General features: G+C 41.6%; 1 protein-coding gene across 6 annotated transcripts in view; it reads right to left on the bottom strand.

Annotated features, from left to right (window-relative positions):
* Nucleotides 1-21064, bottom strand: part of AGK (acylglycerol kinase) — a 69653-nt gene extending 48589 nt beyond the window's left edge. The window contains exons 1-3 of one of the 6 annotated variants that reach the window (XM_045577550.1): nt 20971-21000; nt 20534-20623; nt 16712-16826 (exon numbers count right to left, since the gene is read on the bottom strand). In XM_045577550.1, the coding sequence (XP_045433506.1) occupies nt 16712-16812 (101 nt within the window). In that variant the 5' untranslated portion in view covers nt 16813-16826; nt 20534-20623; nt 20971-21000. Of the gene's footprint in view, nt 1-16711; nt 16827-20533 lie in introns of all 6 variants that reach the window. The other 5 variants (XM_045577548.1, XM_045577555.1, XM_036428801.2 and 2 more) reach the window with 5 other exon arrangements.
* Between the last annotated feature and the right edge of the window lie 2829 nt (nt 21065-23893).

Here is a 23893-nt window from a genome sequence, read left to right as displayed (position 1 = left end):
AACAAAACAACACAACAAACAGATCTAGTCAATCTTTCTCTACCCACCACCCACCCCTACTTTAATGGTTACTGTAAGTGCATGCATAATTTCCCCCTGGAATCTAATATTTCCCCTTGGGTATCCAATCAGGATCTCAAACTCAGCATTTCTGAAAGGGAATATACTTCCATCTCCTTAAACCAGTTCTCCTGGCAATTTTCCTCATTAGCCAATTATTCTAGTCCTGAAACCAAAAAGTGATTTTCCTACCTTCCTCTCCTTGACCCAAACATCCAGTCATCTAGTAATATTAAGGGCTAGCATTTACTGAGATGTAGCTATGAGCCAGGCCCAGTATCAGGCACCTAATGCATCATCTCACTCAACCTTTCTAACCAACCTGCTAGACAGATCCCATCATCCCCACTACCAAGGTTAAGTAATTTGTTAAGGTCACATAGCCAATAAGTAGCAAAACCCAAGCCCAACAGAAGAGTATCTGCCTATATATATACTACCCACGCTCAGGTATCATTCACACCATGACAACCTCATACCTGCCATTTTTCCTACTTCTAATGCCACCACTCTGGTTCTGGCCTTTCTTACCTCATATATAAACTACAGATGCCCTCTCAACCTTTAGACTTTCTATTGAAAAATAAAAATAAAAAATGCAACTCTATGCCAGGACCGTGGCTCAGTTGGTTGAGCGATGTCCCATGTACGGGGGCATATACATGCCTGGATTTGTGGGTTTGATACCCAGAAGGGGGCCTGCAGGAGGCAGCTGACCGGTGTTTCTCTTTTATCGGTCTTTCCTATATCTCTTTCCCTTCCTCTTTCTGAAATCAATAAAAACTTTTTAAAATGCAACTCTATAGTGAAGTCAAATTCTTTGCCAATCTCCGAGATATACTATGCATTTCCTGCCTGGTCATTGTTCAGGTCAACATCACCAAGAACACTGTCCTATTGGCTCCTCAAGGCCCCATGCAAATGACACCTTTGTTAGGATACTTTCTCTGATGAGGAGGGAAAAGCCAAAAGAAGAGAAAGAAAAGTGCTACTTCAGAGCAGTTTATGTGCCAGGCCCATGAGGAAACCTGCATGACCACCCAGTGAGGTGGATGCTGCTGTTACGGACAGAGAACTGACCCACAGGGTGCGCAGCTGGTGAGTGTGAAGCCCACTTTCAAATCCACACACACTCTAGTGAACGCTCAGGCGCCCCTCTCTTAACTTTCCAGTGGGGGGATGAGGCTGACCCCATCTGAATCCACAGCTCAATCTCAACATCGCCCAAAGCAGGACAACCAGACCCATGTACTTACTAACATGACACAGCAAGAAATCCACACAGCTCCGAAGCTTTCTGGCCAAAACAATTAAACCTGAATCTCATTATGCCTCTGAGCAGTGCTCCTCAAATTGCAATGTGCACTAAAACCCCTTGGGGCTCTGGCTGAAGCAGATTCTGACTCAGTAGGTCTGGGGTGGGGCCTGAGATTCTGTATTTCTAAGAAGCCGCAGGAATAGTCTATGCTGCTAGAATACCACCTATGCTTGGCGTAGCAAAGCCTAGAATCTGGCCCTAATCCCCAGTTTATAAAACAGAGCAATAAACAACTAACTCATGGCCAGGATTAGCAGGAGAGGAGTGAGGCACTCACCTCAGGTGCAAAATTCAAAAGAATGCCACACACACACACACACACACACACACACACACACACACAGAGTAATAGAGATAAAAACTTTAACACAAAAATTTAAATGAATGCCAAAAAGCCCCAAGATGCACCCAATATCACAGTTTTAAATAAAGGCAATCACTATCACTGATTTTTCTTTTTGTCTCAAGCTCCAGTATGGCTTCACAGCACTGAACACTGTGTTAGCTGCCAAATGCAGAGCATAAAAAATTCTACAGGGCAATGGAGACCTGCCTGGTTTCTAAAGCAAATCAGTCCTGTAACAAGGAGGGCTGGAGGGTATAGCTTCTGAGACAGACACCAAATGCAATCTATGAAACTGGATTTGATATTGATGTGAACAAAACTGTAAGACAGACAAACTGGGCGACAATAGGGGAAATATAAACAGATTGACTATTGGGTGAGATGGGAGATTTTTAATTCTGTAAGGTTCATGATAATGGCATTGTGAATTTTTAAGTCCTTACTTATTAGAGATAAGGTACTAAAGTATTTATGGGTGAAATGATAAAGAAATAGAATATGTGAAATATTCCAGGATAAAAGTAGAAACATAACAAGATTAGTAAAATGCTGCTATATGCTAAAGATGGAACATGCCGATTCATTATACTATTCTAATCTTTATATTTAAAATTTCCATAACAAAAAAGTAACTAATCCTTTTATCCTTAGGCAGCCCTCCCATGGACTGAACAACTCACGGCACAGAGGGCCTTCTAGGTCTATCACAAAAGCAGCTGCTTTTTAACATGTGCCCTGAGCAGTGATTATTTCACTTAAGTGTCATAATAATATAGTAAGTTCCTGTGTGTGAATAAAAGTGAAGTTTAGCAAGCTGGGATAACCTGCCCAAAGCACACATCCAGCAGGTGGCAAAGGGAAGGCTGGAGCCCAGGCCGGACTGACTGAGAAGCCCAGATTTGAAGCAGGATATTAAAACATGTATCGATGCTACATGGGGCTTATGGCATAAGAACTCCGCTTATACTTCTTCCTTTCTCTCACACTACCTAACATCGGAGCCATTTTGAGGATTGCCTGGTTTTGAATCATGGCTCTAACACTTACTCGCTGGGTGACCTTGGGCAGATGACTTAATCTTGCTGTCCTTGAGTTTCTTCATCTGTACAGGGCTATTAATCTCAAACTACTAAGAGATTAATAATCATCTTATAAAGATGTTAGGAAGATCAAATGAATTAATAATGTAAAGTGCTTTGAGTCGTGGATGACACATGACAAGCACTGATTGTTAGCTATTATTGTCATTATTCCTAAGTTCTCAATAAAACTGAATAACTCTGAACCCACCCTTCGGCAAATTCATAACCATTTATTTGTATGTCTTCTAAGAATTTGAAAGGTGAGCTCCCACCAATGTTTATGGAAGCCAATGCATAGTAATCTAGATTCAAGTTCCTATGTTCAGAGGATAGAAAAACCTCCAATATTATTGTAGAAAAGCCTTAGGGACCTGGAACCCAGGTCCATCACCACAGAATCACATTTGCTTTGCAAGTTTACTAGTAATGTCGAGGGATTTATGATGTTGCTAGGATTTAAATATCTCCAAGAGGTACCATACATTTAAATATCTCCAAGAAGGCTAGAGGCACCACAGAAATAAGCAGGAGGGAATCCTGGGTCAAGGCCAAGGTGGGTGGCCGAATTGGTGTCAGCAGTGCAGAAATGAAAGAATAAGCTGGGAACCAGGAGCCAGAACTAAGCAAGAGCACGGTGACTGCTAGCTGCTGAGCCAGGAGGGTTAGTGGAGTTGTGTGCACCAAGGCTCAACAGCCAAAATCGTGGGGAAGAGACCAGAGCTAGGATAGCGAGGACAGGTCTCCATCCATGAAAGGAACAAAGATTACCAAGGAACACTGAGACCTGGGGCCCTCTTAGGGCAGGACTGATGAGAAGCCATTGCTATTTGCTTTGCCTGAAACTCCACCCCATCCAAGCTGTGCACAGAGGCTTTTGCATATGAATGGCCTGGTCCTTTGAAAACTAAACTTACCGACTAAACTGCAGCTGAGTCAGTGAGACCCAGAACATCGAAAAGAAGGCCCAAGGCCCCGCAGCAGCTTGCACTGCTTCACAGCTGGGCCTCATCTGGGCACCTCCAAAACCTAAACAAAGAAGAGGAATCTGCAGATCTCTCTGTAGCTCCTGCTGGGTGGCCTCAGGCAGAGACTAAATTAGCACCTCCTTGGAGATCCAAGAGCCAGTGTACTCAAGGATCAGAGTGGGACCATCCAGATTACAACTCCTCAGATCCATAAGGAACACACTCAGGGAGCAGACTCAGTGAGCACCAAAGCCCCACTGAAGCAAGTCTTGCCTCATAAAGGTATCTCCAGCACAGAAGTTCTCCCATTGTAGACACAGCTGATCCTCACAGCCAATTGGCCTGGAGATCAATTCCTCCCAGTGATACCAACAACAATCAAGGGTTAACTATAGCCCACAAAGGGGTGCACCAAGAATGTCCACCTCAGGTAACTGGGGAGGCTGAGCCACTGGGACACCTCGCACACAAAGCCATTCCATCAACTCAGGGAAGCAGCCAAAATGCAGGGGGGGTGGGGGGGGGAAGGCCACAAATGAAAGAAATGGAGGAAAGCAAACTACTGGATATAGAGTTCAAAAGCACAGTTATATGGTTTTTCAAGAATTTTCTAGAAAGGGCCAAAACCGGTTTGGCTCAGTGGATAGAGCATCGGCTTGGGGACTGAAGGGACCCGGGTTCGATTCCGGTCAAGGGCATGTACCTTGGTTGCGGGCATATCCCCAGTGGGGGATGTGCAAGAGGCAGCTGATTGATGACTCTCTTTCATCGATGTTTCTGACTCTCTCCCTTTCCTCTCTGTACAAACTCAATAAAATATATATTTAAAAAAAAAAAAAAGAATTTTCTAGAAAGGGCCAATAAATTTAGTGAGACCCTTGAGTATATGAAAAGGGACCAAGTAGAAATTAAGCATACACTGACTGAAATAAAAAAAAATAATATACAGAGACCCAATAGCAGAATAGAGGATTGCAAGAATCAAGTCAAAAATTTGAAATACAAAGAAGTAAAAAACACCCAACCAGAAAAGCAAAAAGCAAAAAGAATCCAAAAATGTAAAGATAGTGTAAGGAGCCTCTGGGACAACTTCAAGAATCAGAATTATGGGGTGGCAGAAGAAAAAAGAAAGCAAGATACTATTATAAAAACGTATTTGAAGAAATAATGACGCAAAACTTCCCCAAACTGGTCAAAGAAATAGACTTACAAGTCCAGGAAGCACACAGAACCCCAAACAAAAGGAACCCAAAAAGGACCACATCAAGATACATCATAATTAAAATGCGAAGGGCAAAAAAAAAAAAAAAAAGAGAGAATCTTACAAGCAGCAAGAGAAAAAAGTTAGTTACCTACAAGGGAGTATCCATACGACTGTCAGCTGATTTCTCAACAGAAACTATGCAGGCTAGACCAGAGTGGCAAGAAATATTTGAAGCGATGAATAGCAAGAACTTACAACCAAGATTACTCTACCCAGCAAAGTTATCATTCAGAATTGAAGGTCAGATAAAGAGCTTCACAGATAAGAAAAAGCTAAAGGAGTTCATCACCACGAAACCAGTATTATATGAAATGTTGAAGGGTATTCTTTAAGAAGAGAAAGAAGAAAAAAGTAAAAATAAAAATTATGAACAACAAATACATATCTATCAACAAGTGAGTCTAAAAATCAAGTGAATAAAAAATCCGAGGGACAGAATAAACTGTGAATATAACAGAATCAGGGACATAGAAAGGGAGTAGACTGATAATTCTCCAGAGGAAAGGGGTGTAGGGGGTGTGGGAAGAGACTGGACGAAAATCGTACACCTATGGATAAGGACAGTGGGGTGGGGGGGAAGAGAAGGGCAGAGGATGGGGTGGGAACCAGGTGGAGGGGAGCTATGGAGGGGGGTGAGGAAGAGGAACAATTGTAATAATCTGAACAATAAAGATTTATTGAAATGAAAAAATAAAAATAAAAAGATTTGTATATTTCATCATAAATGTTATAAGGGAAACAAACTATAAATAAATATTGAGCTCTAATTACTGCTATGCATATTCAAGTGTTTAGGTGGAAGTACACTGATGTCTACAAATTACTTTGAAATGCATCAAAAAGATTGAGAAAGAGATGCAGAGATGGATAGATACGTGATAAAGCACACAGAGCAAAATCTGGAATACCAGTAGTAGATAGGTCAGTGTTTATTATAAAATTCTTTCAACTTTGCTGATGTTTCAACATTTTCTTAGAATATAGGAAAAATATACTTGCCAAACAGGGAAGTGTGTGTGTGTGTGTGTGTATAAAACACATATATTTTATTGATTTTTTACAGAGAGGAAGGGAGAGAGATAGAGAGCTAAAAACGTTGATGAGAAAGAAACATCAACCAGCTGCCTCTTGCACACCCCCTACCGGGGATGTGCCTGCAACCAATGTACATGCCCTTGACCGGAATCGAACCTGGGACCTTTCAGTCTGCAGACCAATGCTCTACCACTGAGCTAAACAGGTTTCAGCAAAAGGTTATGGTTCTTAAAATGCATGTTCTTTGAGCTTTTCTGATTCTGTTCCAGGGAAGTATATTTGACAAACAGGGAAGGCAGCTAAAAAAAGGACAAAAAAGTAAAAGGCAGAGTGGAAGTAAAAAGGAGAACAAATTAAAAAATCAGACAAAAATATAAATTTAAAACATATATAGAAACCTGAGGGCATGGAGTAAGAACCTAAACACTCTTTTAAAAATATTTTTAAAATATATTTTATTGATTTTTTACAGAGAAGAAGGAAGAAGGATAGAAAGTTAGAAAGATCATTGAGAGAGAAACATAGATCAGCTGCCTCCTACACACCTCCAACTGGGAATGTGCCCACAACCAAGGTACATGCCCTTGACCAGAATCGAACCCGGAACCCTTCAGTCCACAGACCAATGCTTTATCCACTGAGCCATATCAGTTAGGGCAGAACCTAAACACTTTGCAATGAGTGTCTTGGTCCATGGACAATATGCCTATAGCCACCACTAATCTATATTAAATGCTAATAAATGTTTTTTCTTTTATAAAGGAGCTTTATTCCATCTGAGCAGTTAAAAATACAGCAGGCTCTGGCCAGTGTGCTAAGTGGCTAGAGCATCAGCGAGTGCACAGAAGGGTCTTGGATTTGATTCAGGTCAAGGGCATGTACCTGGTTTGCAAGTTCAATCTCCAGCTTAGTTGGGGTATGTGAGGGAGGCAACCAATAGAGCGCGCGCACACGCTCGCTCTCTCTCTCTCTCTCTCTCTCTCTCTCTCTCTCTCTCTCTCTCTCTCTCTCTTTCTCCCTCCCTTTCTCCCTCCCTCTCTTCCTCTCTCCCTCCCTTCCTTCTAAAAATCAATGACAAAATAAGCTCTGGTGAGGATTAAGAACCACCACAACAAAAATGCAGCAGGAACATAACAAAACAGTACAGCTCTGATAAAGTTATATGAAAGGCATTTAAAAGGTAATGTCATCAATAAATAGCACAGTGTATATACTAAAGTGAACATTGTTCTCCAAAGTTGTCACAAGCAAAGAAATTATGTGAGATTTGGAGCATGATTTACCTGGGTCCAAATTCCCATGTCATGAATAAGTAGCCATATGACTTCAGACAGTTACTAATTCCTCTGAAGCTCAATTTCCTTATCGGTGATATAGAAATATTAATACCTCTCTCACAGGGTGATTTTGAGGATTAAATGAGTCCATATACATGGAAATGACTAGCCCAGCACCAGATACAAAGTAATTCTTCATTAAATATTGTTTTTCTTTCCTCCTATTCTAATAATGCCATCATTGCTTAACATAGTTTTGTGACACATTTTCTGAGTTATTGGTCAGGTGAAGCAAAGCATTCCAGGTGGAGGGAAGAACGTGCACAAAGGCAGAACTGGGAACAGCAGCAGAGAGGCTGAGTTATGGAGGGAGGATGCGAAGGGATCAGAAAAGACCAGAGAGGAAGACAAGGACAGAATCAGGAAGGGGCTTTCATGCCATGCTGAGGAACTGGGTCGTTGTCTTCTAGATATTGGAGAGCCTTTTATGGGTTGTCAGTGGGAGAGTGACAGGGTCAGAGTTCTCATTTAGAAAGATTCTGATGGCTATACAATTCCAAGGGACACAGTTAACATAGAATGTCACCAGAAACAAGACATGGACTAGAGAAATATTCTGGCTCCAAAATCTACATATCACACCTGAAAACACTAAAATGGCTATGATCACTTAATAAGTTAGAGTGAGAATGGAACCTGGGAGACACCAACTTTTATTTAAGGGACCAGCAGAGCAAAAAGACACCCCAAAGAGAACTGAAGAGGATATGGTTAAAGAAAATAAAATGTGGCAGATATGGATTTAAAAGTAACCACTGAGCCCTGGCCGGTGGCTCAGTTGGTTGGGTGTCATCTCATGCACCAAGGGTCATGGATGTGATTTCTGGTCAGGGCACATACTTAGCTTGTGGGTTCGATCCCCAGTGGGAGTGTGTATAGGAGGCAAGTGATCAATGTTTCTCTCTCACATCAATGTTTCTCTCTCTCTCTCTCTCCTCCCACCCTCTCTAAAATCAACAAAAACATATCCTTGGGTGAGAATTTTTTTTAAAAAAATAGTATCCATTGACTTGATTAATTAAGAAGCTATCACTAACCTTGTCAAGAGCAGGTTCAACCAAATGATGTCACAGAAACCAATCTATACTAAGCTTATTCTAAAGTGGAGACAGATTGCAAGTGTGAAGTACACTTTCAAAAATGGTATAAACAGGAGAGGGGTAGTAAATAAATGGGAATACACAGTTGGGAAATGACATAAGCTATAAAGTTTGACAACGGAAAGGAGCGGGGGGGGGGGGGGAGAATAAGCAGGAAAGATGAGGGTAAGGATACAGGGAGGAAAAGGACAACCATGAGAGGGGAAATGAGATGCAGTTCAGGGCTGGCAGGGCTGGCCTTGGGCAGGAAGATACCAACCTCATCCAATTCGACAAAGAACAAAAGTGTGCACACGGGCAACTGTCCAGTGTTCTTTATTTTCTCCTTGAATAGGAGTTAATGTTGTCTAAGAATGAATACGGAAAAGGCAGAGCAGGAAACTGAAGAAACCTGGGAATATACCAAGGTAAATTTGTGGAAAAGGGATGAATCACCTGGCTATGGATTTCATGTACAGTTAGTTCTCTACAGAAACATCCAACAGCCTGGGGTTGTGAATTCAGAAGTGGCCAGGGATTTTGCCCCTCTGACTCAGACCTACATTCTCATACTTGTTCCTTCCTCATGAATAAAATATATGATAAGTACCTTCTCTGTGCTGGGCCTTGGGAACAACACTGAGAAAGATAAACAGAGCCTCAGCTCTTTGATATTATGATATTAAAGAAGAAACAAATAGAACAAATAATTACAATAGTAATGAGCATTACACAGAAGAAGTTCATAGTGCTATGAAGAAAATGTAGGAAGACTGACTAACCTACACTGTCTCCCCAGACAGGGAATAAATATTTGAGACCTGGAGAAATGGTAGAGGACTGCTGTTATGTGAAATGGGAAGAGTACGGGAAAGAATTCCATGAGAGAACACCATATGCAAAGTCCCTTCAAGGAACCCTGAAACAGAACATGTCACTTTGCAAGACTTGAAAGTTCTCTATTTACAATGTATACACATGGGCCCAAATCATGTGAAGCTGATAAGAATTTTGAACTTGAGCCTAAAGGCAACAGCAATCTGCACCTTTGATATCTTCCAGAAATGGTGTGCAAAATGATTAGAAACAGACAAGAGTAGATGCAAGGAGAATAGTTAGGAGCCATTTAATAAGAATCCAGGCCAGAGGTGATTGTAGTAATATGGACAAAGGTGGTGACAGTGAGGACAAAAGAAATTGAACAAATTAAAAGATGTAAAAAAAAAAAAAAAAAAAAAGCAGAATTTATTAGAATGTATAACCTGAATGTGGGGAATAAGTATGTAGGACAAATGGGAGATGATGTTCAAATTTTTAGTTTGGGAAATGAGTTGGTGATGAGTGGTACTAATCACTGAAAAGGAAGAGGTTGAATGGGAAAGCTTTTGATTATATATTTTAGTCTGATGAGGTTGAAACACCTGTGAAGCATCCAACTAGACAGGTAAGGTAAGCAGTCGAATACATACATAGGTATGGACCTCAAAACAGGAGTTTGTCTACATACAGCCAAACTGAAGCCATTTTGAGTGGAAGAGACCATGTAAGGAAAAGAGGGCTGAGGGCAGAGTCCAAGATAACCACTTCCCTACTACTTGCTAGATCCGTTGTCGGCAAACTGAGGCTCATGAGCCACATGCAGCTCTTTGGCCCCTTGAGTGTGGCTCTTCCACAAAATACCACGGCCTGGGCGAGCCTATTTTGAAGAAGTGGCATTAGAAGAAGTTTAAATTGAAAAAATTTGACTCTCAAAAGAAATTTCAATCGTTGTACTATTGATATTTGGCTCAGCTGACTAATGAGTTTGCCGACCACTGTGCTAAATGGAGGAGTAAAAGAACATCCAAACACATAGGAGGAAAAACAGAAATTTGGGAGTTAGACGCCAAGGAAAAATGTTTTAAGGAGGATCAACTATGTCTAAAGCTGCGTGAGCAAAAAGAATGAAAAATAAAACTGGTGAAAATAATTCTAATGAAGATGATGAGAAGCATAGGGAAACAGAGAAAACCTATTCAAAAACTTTAAATGAAAAAGAGGAGGAAATGAGAGACTGAAAAAGCCAGGGGAGAACATGTGAAAAATGGAGTTAGGGAGTGAGGTGTTGGCTGAATCAAGAAATCTAGGATAGGAAAATGAAAGGGTATATATTTGGACAAAAATGAAGAGTCCAAAGGACAAAAGGTCTTGATAACATTGGAAGTAGAAGGGAAGAAAACTGGACTAATAGAAGGTCATATGAGAAACTACGATACTGAAGCTTCATATTTCAGAAGTGGAACAAGGGCAAGCGTTCAACCAATGAGAGTGCTTAGAGTTGAAATAGGGCAGAATGATAGTGAGAGCCCCAAGAATAGATGAAGTTAGTGTGTCAGACAGGTCATGCACATGAACGCTCAAGGCATCCAGGAAGCTAACAACACTTAGAAAGAAAGGACATTGATAATTCAGGCACCTAAACCTAATGTAGGTGAGATGCCAGAAAGATGGAAGGTTTACAGTTTTATGATATAGCCTCAAAAGAGGAGAGATTTTTATAAGATGAAAGATGAGTGATTTGGAATAGGTTCTGAGGATCTAAGAGAATGCCAACCCATAGAAGGGGCAGGGTAGCTTCTACTCAAAAGAGCTGTAGGATAAAAGTTTCTCAGGAAAACCCTGGTTGGTTTGGCTCAATGGTAGAGCGTGGGCCTGCAGACTGAAGGGTCCCAGGTTTGATTCCAGCCAAGGGCAATGTCTGGGTTGTGGGCTCGATCCCCAGTGGGGGGTGTGCAGGAGGCAGCTGATCAATGATTCTCTCTCATCATTGATGTTTTTCTCTCTCTCTTCATCTCCCTCCTCTCTAAAATCAATATATATATATATTTTAAGTTTCTCAGGGAAAAAGAAACTAGTATAAAGAAAGAATGTGAGGACTGTTATATGACAAAGTTAGGGATAATATATATATTTTTTTAAAAAGACAATAGAGGGAAATTACCTCAACATAATAATGACCAAATGTGCAAAGCTAACAGCTCACATCACACTCAACAGGGAAAGATTTAAAGGTTCTCCTTTAAGATCAGGAACAAGACAAGAATGCCCACTCTTGCCATTTTCATTCAACATAGTACTAGAAGTCCTACACAGCAATTAGGCAAGGAAAAGAAATAAAATGCAGCCAAATTGTAAAGCAAGAACTGAAATTATCTGTTTGCAAACATGATCTTATATGTAGAAAATCCTAAAGATTCCACGCAAAATAACAGCAAAAGTTAAAATAAATTCAGCAAAGTTGACAGATACAAAATCAACATGCAAAATCAGATGCATGTTTATACACTAACAATGAACAATCTGAAAAAGAAAATAAGCCCTGGCTGAGTGGTTCAGTTGATTGGAGCATTGTCCCAGATACCAAAAGTTTGTGAATTTGATTATTGATCAAGGCACATACCTAGGTGGCTGTTTGATCCTTGGTCCCTGGTTGGCGTGGGTGGGAGGCAACTGATCAATATTTCTCTCTCACATCACTGATTCTCACTCTCCCCCACCCCCTTCCTCTCGGTCTAAAATCAGTAAAACCATAACCTTAGGTGAGAATAAAAAAGAAAAGAAATTTCATTTAAATAAATGAAAAAGAAAATAATCTTATGATAGCATTACAAAGAATAAATTATTTAAGAATAACTTAACCAAGGAGGCAAAAAACTTGTACATTAAAAACTGCAAAACACTGCTGACAGAAATTAAAGATGACACACATTAACAGAAAGATAACCCATGTTCATAAATTGGAAAACTTAATATCCATACTACCCAAAGTGATCTATAGATGCAATGCAATTCCTATGTAAATCTCAGTGGCATTTTTGGCAGAAATAGGAAAAAAAAAAAATCCTAAAATTTATATCTAAAATCCAAATCGCATGGGACCCCAAATAACAAAGTTTGAAGACTCACACTTTCTAATTTTAAATATTACAAAGTTACAGTAATCAAAAAAATAATATTGGCATAAAAACAGATGTGTAAAACAATGGAACAGAATAGAGAGCCCAGAAATAAATCTAGGCATATATAATTAAATGATCTTCAATAAGGAAGCCAAAATAACACAATTGGGAAATGACTCAAAATGAATTAAAGACCTAAATGTAGCCGAAACCGGTTTGGCTTGGTGGATGGAGCATCGGCCTGCGTGCGGACTGAAAGGTCCCAGGTTCCATTTCAGTCAAGGGCATGTACATTGATTGAGGGCACATCCCCAGTGGGGGGGGGTGTGTGTGCAGGAGGCAGCTGGTCGATGATTCTCTTTCATCGATGTTTCTAGATCTCTATCCCTCCTCTCACTTCCTCTCTGTAAAAAAATCAAAATATTTTTTTTTAAAAAAAGACGTATAAATGTAAAACCTAAAACTGTAAAACTTCTAGCTGAAAACACATGGGAAAAGCTTCATGACACTAGATTTGGTAATGATTTCTTGGAGATAATCTGAAAGTAGAGGCATCAAAAGCAAAAACAGATATGGAATGACAGCAAACATAAAAACTTCTGTGCATCAAATAATACAATCAACATAGTGAAAAGGCAATCTATAAAATGAGAGAAAATATTTGCAAGTCATATATCTGATGAGGGACTAAACAATCCCTAAATTCAGCAACATAAAACCAAATATCCTGCCTTTTTTAAAAAATGGTTAAAGGACTTAGACATTTCTCCAGAGAAGATAAATGACCAAGATATTTAACATCAGTAAACATTAGAGAAATGAAAATCAAAACTGCTAGATGCCATATCTCACATATTAGGATGGCCCCTATTAAAACACACACACAGAAAATTAGTGTTGGTGAGGATGTGGAATAATTGGAGCCCTTGTGCAGTTGGTGAGAATGTAAAATGGTACAGCCAATATGAAAAATAGTATAGAGGTTCCTCAAAAACATTAAAAATAGAATTACCATATGATCCAGCAATCCCACTTCTGAGTATAGTAGTGGCCTGGTGCACAGATTCGTGCACATTGAAAGGAAATTAATTAGAAGAAATATTTTAGTATTGCTATTCACCCTTTCTCTATAATAGAAGTGTCAATCAAATTTATGATCGACAATGACAGATCAAAACACACATGTGCAATTGCCTCCAGTGAGAGCTTTATATGCACAAGTCAAATTAGCCTTTTATAGATATAGAATAAACTTGCTTAATTAAACCTGCTTTCTGATGTAGCTAAACTATTTCCAGCCTAGTGAAGCAACCCAACTTCTCTTTCAGGTAATTGTCAACAACACAGCAATAAATGTCAATATGAGGCAAATTATTACTGTAGATCACACAGGGAGAGCAAAGGGTTAAATATTTAACTGCAGCAGTGTTTGACTATATTTTGTGCAGTGAGAAAACCTGAAGTTATTTTCAAGGCCCACCATTTTTTTACTTCTTTTCAGTCGGGTCATGTTTCTTAACTTTCTAAATCTCCGTTTTCCAGCTAATAAAAAGAAAACAGGATTCCACCCAGTCTCCTATCTACCAACTCCAGGACTTCTGGGAGGATCAATGAGATGAGGCACAGAAAACATTTGGTTAAAGTGTGAAATGTTTGCACCTAGCTATAAAGCAAGTCGTGTTCTTGGGCTGAAGAAATTGCAAGGAGGCTAGTCATTGCTAGGAAGAGGAAGCTGGGCATTGCTACATGAGGTTATTACCCAGGGCCCACAGTGACCATTTCCGGGCTGGGCTGTGGGCCACATTTTGTATCGTGGGGTCTCGGCAGTGTTGGCTGTAATCTGGTGGGCTGTCCCTCCGGGGTGGTGGTGGAGCCTGTGTCCCACTTGGGGGAAGCTGAGTGTTGCCTTGTGGGGACCAGGTCCACAGTGCCAGTGCGCATCATCATAGCAACCAGTCAAATGGTCAAACACTTAGCATATTAGCCATATATGTGTGTGTGTGTGTGTGTGTGTGTGTGTGTGTGTGTGTGTAAGCCTGAAAGAACTGAAAACAAGATCTCAAAGACACAGCTGCATACCCTAGTTCACTGTATTAGCATTTGTCACACTAGCCAAGAGGTTAAAACAACCCAAATATCCATCAGCGGATGAATGGATAAAGAAAATGTAGTATATACATAACAATTATTAGTCAGCCTTAAAAAAAAATTTAAAAAAAAAAAGGAGGAAAAGTTTGCCATATGCCACAACATGGATGAAAATTAAGGATATTACACTAAAAAAATAAGCAAGTGTCATGTGATCCCATTTATATTCTAAAGTAGTTAAACTAATAGACACAAAGTAGGAGGGTGGCTGCCAGGGCTGGGGGAGGAGGAAATGCGGAGTTGTTGTTCAGTGGATAGAGAGCTTCAATTTTGCAAGATGAACAAATTCTGGGGATTTACTGCATAACATTGTGAATGTACCTAATACCACCGAACTGGGTACTTAAAAAAAAAAAAAAAAAAAATGAGGCCTCCAATGCTGGAGACTTAACGGGATAACACTGACAAGAAATTACTGTGGCGCCTCTAAAAGACATCCTGAACAGAGGACGTGGTTATTTCCTCAAATCTTCATTCACCTGATAAAAGAAACAGCAGTAACTTCAGTGGGGGGAGGTTCTCCCTGATGGCACTTGCCAAGAACTACAATGGGTGCTCCTGTAAAGGAAACCCTAATTCCTACCATAGCAGAAGGTGTAAGGAGCTGATAAGGAGAAAACCCCAGGCCCCAAATGGTGTCACTCATGCCCAAGATACCAAATCCAAATGTAAGACCTGCTCCAACTGCAGTTTCAACTTTGCCCAGAAACATAATCTTAATTACTCAGAATTTCTGGTCAAGAACCAGTTAACTGTCACATGACCTTCTCCATCCCCCATACATAGAAGAGGCATGACTGAACCCTTCCCATTCTCTTCCACCACTATCCCTCCCAAAAAAACATCCTGGAGCAAAATGAATCCTTTATTTTGTTACTAGCTTCCCCCCCCCCCCCCCCCCCGCCCCGTCTTATACATCCCTTCAGAGCTGTCTTCTCGCTGCTAGATGGGGTGCTTGCTGCATGTCTTAGAATCTCTGAATTCATTAGATCTTCAAGTTTATTCAGTTGAATTTTGTTTTTTAACAGAGCCTTTCCTTGAGGACTCAAGCGTAATCAGAAAAGGGAGGAAAAGGCAAACACCATATGCTTCTGATTCCCATTGTTAAAGCTTTCCTCCACCCTTTTCCTTTTTATCTATTATATTACCACCTTTAAGCTCCTTGGGCCTGTTCTTTATACACTAGCTAATGGAATTCAAGTGCTTAGCACTGAGGATACTTAGAGAGAAAGGGGGGGATGTTCCATCTTCTCTACAACTGCAAAATACTAGACACTGTGCTGCATCATAAAATTATCCCTGCCGTGGAGAACCGAGACCATTCACAGAAGCATCAGTGCGGATCTCCTTTCTAACGTGGAGACCATCACAAAGCCTCACCGCTCTGTCTTCAGTTTGATAAGCAGTCACTGAACACACCTGGATCGCAGAGAGACTTGCTATGTACTTAAGATGTAGCCCTTAATCCCCCAAAGCCTGTCAATTGATTGGTTCTTTTAATAACCTGCATAATTTTTTATGCAAAACTGTTTATTTAAATCTTATTACCATATGAAATCAGAAGAGGAGCGCAGGCACTTTCTCCTCCCTCTAGGCCTGAAGACTGATAAAACCGGGGCTCTGCAGAATTCCTTATTTAAACAAAAGGTTTGAAAGTCTTTGTCTCATTCAAATTAACCCAGGCTAAAGGGACAGATGAGGAAAGTCACAGGGGTTGGAGGAAGCAGATTCAGTAACGGTCCAGCAACCAGAGTGATGAGACCCAGAGGCTATAGGAAGAAAGTGAAGGAGTAAAAACCGCAAGGAGCCTGAGTTCCAGTCCCTGCCTACTATTGACCTGGCAGGAGACTTTTCTCTCTCTAGGCTGGGCCTTACGTTTTTCCCCTTCCCATCTACCAACTATGATCTACATCTGCTGCAGCATCAGTGCTAGTGGCTCCACATACGTAGTTCCATTTTATAGAACTGGTTACAAGAAGCCTTTGTCTTCGTGGTTTCAACGCCTGTTTTTCTTTTTACACCGCAATGTTTTATAGAGACAAGCCCAGCTGAATGAGATTTTAACCTTCGGCCCTTTGGACAGTTTTGCTGTGGGAGGTGAAGGTGGGGGTGGGTGGCAGGGGGCTCCCCGATATTTACCAGTGTTTTTCATACATCCAATGGCCTCCCCATGACAGCAGGCAGATTCCAGCTATAGTTTTCTTCCAATGGTTTCGAAGTTTTGTAAAGAACATAGTCATCTTCTAGAGATTTGCTAGGTAACAGAGGCAGAAAAAGAAAAAATAAACATGATTATTCAAGGTCAGCATGCACAGTCCCTACGAATCAGTCTTCCATTCGTTCATCCTCTCCCTGTCCCCCTTCCCTTGCTCTTTTCCTTCTTGTAGCCTGTCTGGCCTCTTCCCATCTAGTCTCACAGTCTTCATCTCCTCATCTGCCCCCCTACCTTTTAAAATTCCTTTCTTTACTTCTTCTCACCTAAAACTACATTGTTTCCTTCTCTCATCACTTTTACCTTAGGAGGCAGGAGGGGCAGAAAAAAGGAGGAGGAAATTCTAGGCTTCTTGTTTTTCTTTTCTTCTTACCGTCACTGTGAGAGTATTTGTCACACTATTATATGTATACTAGAGGCCTGGTGCACGAATTTGTGCACTGGTGGGGTCCCTAGGCCTGGCCTGCGCCTTGGCACAATCCAGGACCCCTTAGGGGATGTCAGACTGCCAGCTTCAGCCTGATCCCGCAGGAGTCTGAAGGAGTCTGAGAAAACGGTAGAAGTGGAAAGGTCACTCTGACCTCCTCCCCTACCTCACCAACTAGCCTGAAACCAGTCAAAAAATCCTGGGAGAGGTGCCCTCTCTTTACCTAGAGGAAAAGAGCATCCTTCTCTCCCAAGACAAAGGGATGCCAAGAAGAATCCTAGCAAGCAGCCCCTGCTAAGTTTCTGATTTAGGACAGTTACCTCAGACTACTTATGCGTTCATATCTCCCACTCTTTCTCAAATCTACCACAAAATACTCAGGTTTGTCTGTTTGGGTGTTCAATTTCTTTTGAAGGCTCCTGTGTCACATAAAACTCATTAATAAATGTGCATGCTTTTCTCCTGTTAATCTGTCTATCAGGTGAATTTACAGGCCCCCAGCTAGGACCCTATGAGGGTCAAGTAGAACTATTTCCTCCCCTACAGTAAATTTTTCTTCACTAAGAATTTTTACCGATGTAGAAAGAACTCAAAACACAATGTTAAGTAAAAGCAGCAAGCTAAAAAGCAATATATAATTAGTATTATCCCAATTACGTCCAAGCACAAATATAAATGGAAAAAATACCATTAGAAATAAACACAAAAAAATTGAAGTAGTTTGCTCTTGTTTGTGGGATAATGGGCCACATTCATTTTATTTATTAAATTGCAATGTGTTTCTAAGTTTTCTAAAATAAACATAAATCATTTTCTAAACAGATAAATATTTAAGCAGAAAAAATTTTATGACTGTGTGTGCATGCGGTAAATAAACTAAGAAAAGAGAGGAAAAAAAAACAAAAACCTGCTTTCACTGAAAATTCTAGTTCTCTTATTACTCCCTCTAACCACAGACAAAGACTCCCTTCTTGGCCTAACTCTAATCAGGCTCCTCTGAGCTCTCTGCTGGAGGAGGCCCAGCCTTTGGCTTCCCTCTGTCCTAATAGAATCCAGTTTGAATAAGAATTTTGTTAGGTTAGGTTAGGTTAGTGTGTATGTGCGCGCGCATCCCCCCCACAAAACAACAACAACAACAACAAAAAAACCCTACCGTTGGTATCTGACCACCCAGGCAAGAATTCTGTTGAGTCATTGTAATAAGAATCCCTTATCTCTGATATTCTAAGTAATTTTTCACTCACTGACCTCCACCTGGTTCCTGGCTACCAACCCCCACCCATCCTCGGTGGTGGGAACTGAGTCCGATCTTCCTCCCCTACGCCAAGATGCCCATTACAGTGTTCTCTACATCCATGGAGACGCCTCCCCCCCGCCCCGACCCTTTGAGTAAAGTTTGCCCTACCATTCTTTAACAAATGTTACTAAATATTTTTTCCCCCCCAATTTAACCAATTCACCATTGGTTATCGATAAAATTCCTCCGAAGGCAAGAATGAGACTAGGCCAGAAATAATGAGACTAGGCCAGAAAACAGCCTCCTCTGAATCGGGGACACAGCCAGGCTAGCTCATCTAGTCTCACAAGTCTTCATCTCCTCATCTGCCCCATGGAACCCAAAGGCACATCTGATAACAGACTGGAGGTGACACGGTGCATGGCAGGGAAGCCTTCCCAGAAGGCATGACATTACACTGAGTCTCAAAGAATGAGGAGTTACCACAAAAGGAGTTAAAGAGTCTAATGAGCACAAAGACACAAAAAAATACCAAAGTGTGTTCTGGGAAATACAAATAGGTAGTCAGTATAGATAAAGGAGAGGGTAAATATGGGAGAGTATTTTGAACAAGGCCTCTCTAATACCAGTGTAAAAGTTGCTAAAACGCTGAGAACTTGTGTAAAATGCAGATGGTTGAGCATTAGCCCCGAGATCCAGATTTGTTCTGGTTGGGCTGATCATTGTCATTTTTAACAAGTACACAGGAGTCTCTAACGGAAGTCAGCACCACACCGCACTTTGAGAAACAATGGTTGGGAGATAAAAGAGGTTCAGAAAAGATCAGGAAGGGCCTTGAATCCATGGCGAGGAACTTGGGATTTTATGTTGAAGATGATGAAACCTTGAAGGGACTTCAGCAAGTGAGTGATATGATTATATTTGAACTGTAAAAACATCATTTTGGAGCAGAATGGAAACTAGACTGGATAAGGTTGAGTTTAAACTAGAGAGAGCCAGTAGGAAGTTATTACCATAACCTCCAGTCATCAAAAGGAAGGAAGGAGCAAGAGATGTAGAGGATGGATTTAGGAAATCTTTATAAAATAGAATTTGGCAGCACTTGGTGATTGATTAATTATAAGAGGTGAGAGAGGAGGAATCAAGCCAAGATCGTACCTGGGTGACTAATTGGATAATAATGATTTCAATCCCTACATTTGGTAGTATGTGCACTTTAGGACATACACTAAGTTTGAAATGCTGCAGGGCATCCAAGTAGAAACATTAATGGTTTGGACTTAGCAGTTCGAAGCTAGGAGAAATTGTCAGGGTAGAAGGTAGGAATTTGGGACTCTTGGCTATGAAGGTCATAATTGAGTGCCGATAAAGCTAGGAGAAATTGTCAGGGTAGAAGGTAGGAATTTGGGACTCTTGGCTATGAAGGTCATATTTGAGTGCAGATATAGTCATCCGGAGGTTAGGGAGCGAGAAGCATCTAAGTGTCCCTATTCTGTTTAAAGGTCATTTATAACCCAATGAATAATTCATATATTACAAAAAAAAAACAACAACTAGAAACAAAAAGGCTGCCCAGGGTATTGTAATGAGCACTGGTTCAAGGGCCGCGAGGCCTAGATTCGAGTCCAGGCTTTGTCACTTACTGGCAGTGAGAGCCACGGTGGTCCTGTAGCCTCTGCCCCTATGTCCTCATTAGTAAAAGGACATACCACCTGTCCTAATGAGCTCATCAGGCTGGAAGGATCGCATCTGATAGGGCTGCGAATGTACTTTCCTCATTAATAAATGAGGATACACCACCTGTTCTGGTTAACTAATTAGGCTGTAAGGATCACATCTGATGGGGCTCTGAGAATGCACTCTGCATATTTTTCTGTAAGCATTTATGTTGTCATCCCAATATGCAATATATTAGCTAGCAATGTACACCCCTTCCAAGTACCCAACACAGTTCTTCTCCAGTCTCAGTAAAAGTCTAAATGTTATATGTTCTGATAAACATCCCTTGCCTGAAAAGCAGAGTTGGGCTCCCCCCACCCCATCCTCCCCAAAAAATTTGCTAAAATCTGTACTCGACCTCCTCACCTGTAAGGCGGGGCTGCTCTCACTAGACGTGAACCCCTCACAGGCTGGTTTGGCCCATGCACCTCTATCGAACAGAACCTAGCAAAGCACCTGGAATGAATGAACCAACCAATCGATCAGAAATTATTCACCCTATTTTGCAAACGACTACGCCAAAGCCCCAAGGAAGACAGTGAGTAAGGGTCACACTAGCTACCGACAGCCCTGGGACCAGAACCCCGGCCAGCGGACTCCCTCCGTGACCACCGGGGACCCCGCCATCTGCGCGGAGCCCTGCCCCCGACACTGGCGCTGGGCCTTCGGGGCGCCGCCGCACCCCCGGCCCCGAAGCCGGGTCCCCTCGGCCTGCCGAGCGCGACTCCGACCCGCCGCCCCGGCTCCGCTCACGCCCAGTCCCCGGGGCCGTGCTCCTCCCGCGCCGGCCCAGCCGTACTCACCTCCGGGGTCCGCTCCGCGCCTGCCTTCCGGTGTGCACCCTCCAGATACCTCCGCTCATTTGAGGGAAACCGCTGCTGACGCCCTCGGGTTCCGCCCCGGGCTCCTGCCGCGGAAGGAGTGCGGGGTGCAAAGGCCACCTCCTGGGGGCTTCATTTTTCATTCACTTATTTATTCATCCATCCAGCCTGCCATCCACCCAGCCGTCGCTCAATGATATTTTCTGGAAACCCTTCCAAGGCAAACACAATTTTAGGACCTGGCATACATCAAGGAAATAACTCAATGAACAGGGCAATGTTAGATAGTGCTAAGGGCCGCAAGGAAACGGAACCAGGTGATATAAGGGAGAGGGCTGCAGATGAACTATTTTAAATTAGGCGAAGTTAGGCCTCTCTGAGTGAGGGGTAATTAATCTGAGGGCTGAAAGGGGAGGAGAAGCAGGTCAAACAAAGATCCAGGGGAACAGAGAGCCCAGGGGAGGGAACAGCCAGAGCAAAACTCTAAAGCCCGAGGCAGGTCAGGGGTCATTGCGAGTGAAGTCAAGGGAACTATGGGTAAAGGGTAGCGAAGAAGCTGGAGAGATGGGCAAGGTGGTAAGGGGTTCGGACATTATCCCAAATGGGATGGGAAGGCATTCAGACCAAGGAACGATGTGATCTGGTTTACATTTTACACGTCTCTCTGGCCACAATATAGTGAATGATTCTAGGAAACAAGTTACCCATAAACCAGCTGCTTTAATTCTCAGTTTCTCTCCCCACCACCAACCCCAGGTGGTGTGGAGACCAACTCATTCAGTCCAGGCTTCTTTCCTGCCTCCTTCAATTCATCATTCTGTCAACACAACATTTGCTAATGTGTTCCTTCAAGGCACCAGGCATGCACTTCAGCACAGCACCCCTCAGGCTCCGCCCCCATAGGGCTTGCAACCTGGTTCCCCTATTTACAAGCTGCACCACAGCTCAGCTTCTCCCTCTGCCCAGTCCTGCTTCCCGCTAGCCCTTTTTCACAGGTGTTGATTCTGAACACTGAACACTGTATGTTACACAGAATGATACCCCCCAAACACACACACACACACACATGTTTGTATGAATCCCTGAAACCTGTGAATGCCTTACAAGTGTGATTAAGTTTAGGATCTTAAAATAAGTTTATCATGGATTATCCAGGTGGGCCCAATGTAATTACAGAAGTTCTTAGGAGAAGAAGACCACAGATGAGATAGATGAGAGAGAGAGAGAGGGAGAAAGAAAAAGAGAGAAAGAAAAAATGATATCTGCTGGCTTTGAGGATGAAGGAACCATAAACCAAGGAATGTAGTTGGCATTTGGAGTGGCGGAAGTTCTAAAATTGGTTGTGGCGATGGTTGCACCACTCCGTGGATATAGTAAAAGCACCGAATTAGGAACTTTAAATGAGAAAATTGTATGGTATGTGAATTATGTCTCAAAAAGCTGTTTAAAAGAGAGATGGTCCCATATTTTCCTTTAGCTAGGATCACAGGTGTGCATAATACCTGAAACTGCCACAACAATTGTTCAGCTATGAAGGGAGTCAGCCTGGGGCAAAGCCCACTGAGGATGGGAGGCAAAAGATGAAAAGAACCTAGATCCCTGATGACATCATTGGCCCAATTGGTTGTTCTATGCCTAGAGCTTGCTCAAACTCTAGACATCCCATTATGTGAAATAATGAAATTCCTTATCGTTAAACCAGTCAAAGTCAGGGATTTCTGATCCTTGAAGTCAAAAGCACCAACTTGATAAACCTCAAGCCACAAACTATTAATGGATAGGAGACACAGTGAGGACGGTGTATTTTTTTTTTAAAGTGAGGTGATTTTAAAGGAACAAAACAGGTAAAAATAGATGGCAGAAAGGAGCTACAGTAACTGACATCAATGGTATGCTTAAACTTTTCTTGTTCCTAAAATTGTTCTCCAACTATTTCCCTGGACCTGTGCCATATTCATATTCTGCAGGTTTATTAACAATAAAACAGAGTTAAGGGTTCAGAAACAGTGAAATAACCCCAATATCACCTTGAAAAGCCTTATATGTAGTAAATGGATCCTGCTTGTGGGGATGGATCCTCCCCAGTCAGAACTTCTATCACAAAAAATTACCTACAAATTCCTTTAACATTCATGTTGGTTTATTTACTTATTTTACGCACACAGATCCTTCTTTAGTCTACTTCGTTTTCCCTTAAGAAAAAGTATGAAATGGTGTTCTTATGGTATTTATGCTTCAAATCTCTTCCTTATTGTAACCTTTAATACCTACTGCATCTACGGTACTACTATCAGATTGGAAACATGTAAATGAGACCTTTCAAGAAACCAGTGGGTCCTAGGAGAGGGAATGTCTTCCAGAGTATGACATGGACTCTTACAAGAACCCTCTGTAATGCCCATTCTCATGCATGATCTGTACGGGCTCTGCCTTTTCCTGAATGTGACTTCTTTTGTTAATGTGGCCCCTTGTCATCCATGGCCACCTACTCCCCCTGATGACATCTGGGCCCTGGCTGGCACTTTCCAACTGCCCGTTTAATATAGGAGTGAAAAGGGACAAAGATTGGATCCATGTTGATTGCATCAGGCAGTCTCCATTATTGTTTTGCAAAATTCAGTCTGCCAGAGTAACCCAATTTCTAAATATTCTGAAACAAGAAGGTGGAAATTCTATTTATAACAAACTTAAGTAGCTTTTTAAAGACCTTATTTTTAGAGCAGTTTTAGGTTTATAACAAATTAAGGAAAAGGTACAGAGATTTCATATGCTTATTTGCAAACTATATATATTTGCAAACTGAGGATGGGAGGGAAAAGATGAAAAGAATATATATATATTGAAGTGACTCTTAAAGTTTTTGTCCTATTTTTAATCAGATTTTTTTGCTTTCTTATTATTGAAT

The sequence above is a fragment of the Pipistrellus kuhlii genome, unplaced genomic scaffold (assembly GCF_014108245.1).
Source record: "Pipistrellus kuhlii isolate mPipKuh1 unplaced genomic scaffold, mPipKuh1.p scaffold_m20_p_10, whole genome shotgun sequence".
NCBI lineage: Eukaryota > Metazoa > Chordata > Mammalia > Chiroptera > Vespertilionidae > Pipistrellus > Pipistrellus kuhlii.
The sequence above is the reverse complement of the archived record's forward strand: the minus strand, read 5'-3'. Positions and strand labels throughout refer to the sequence as shown.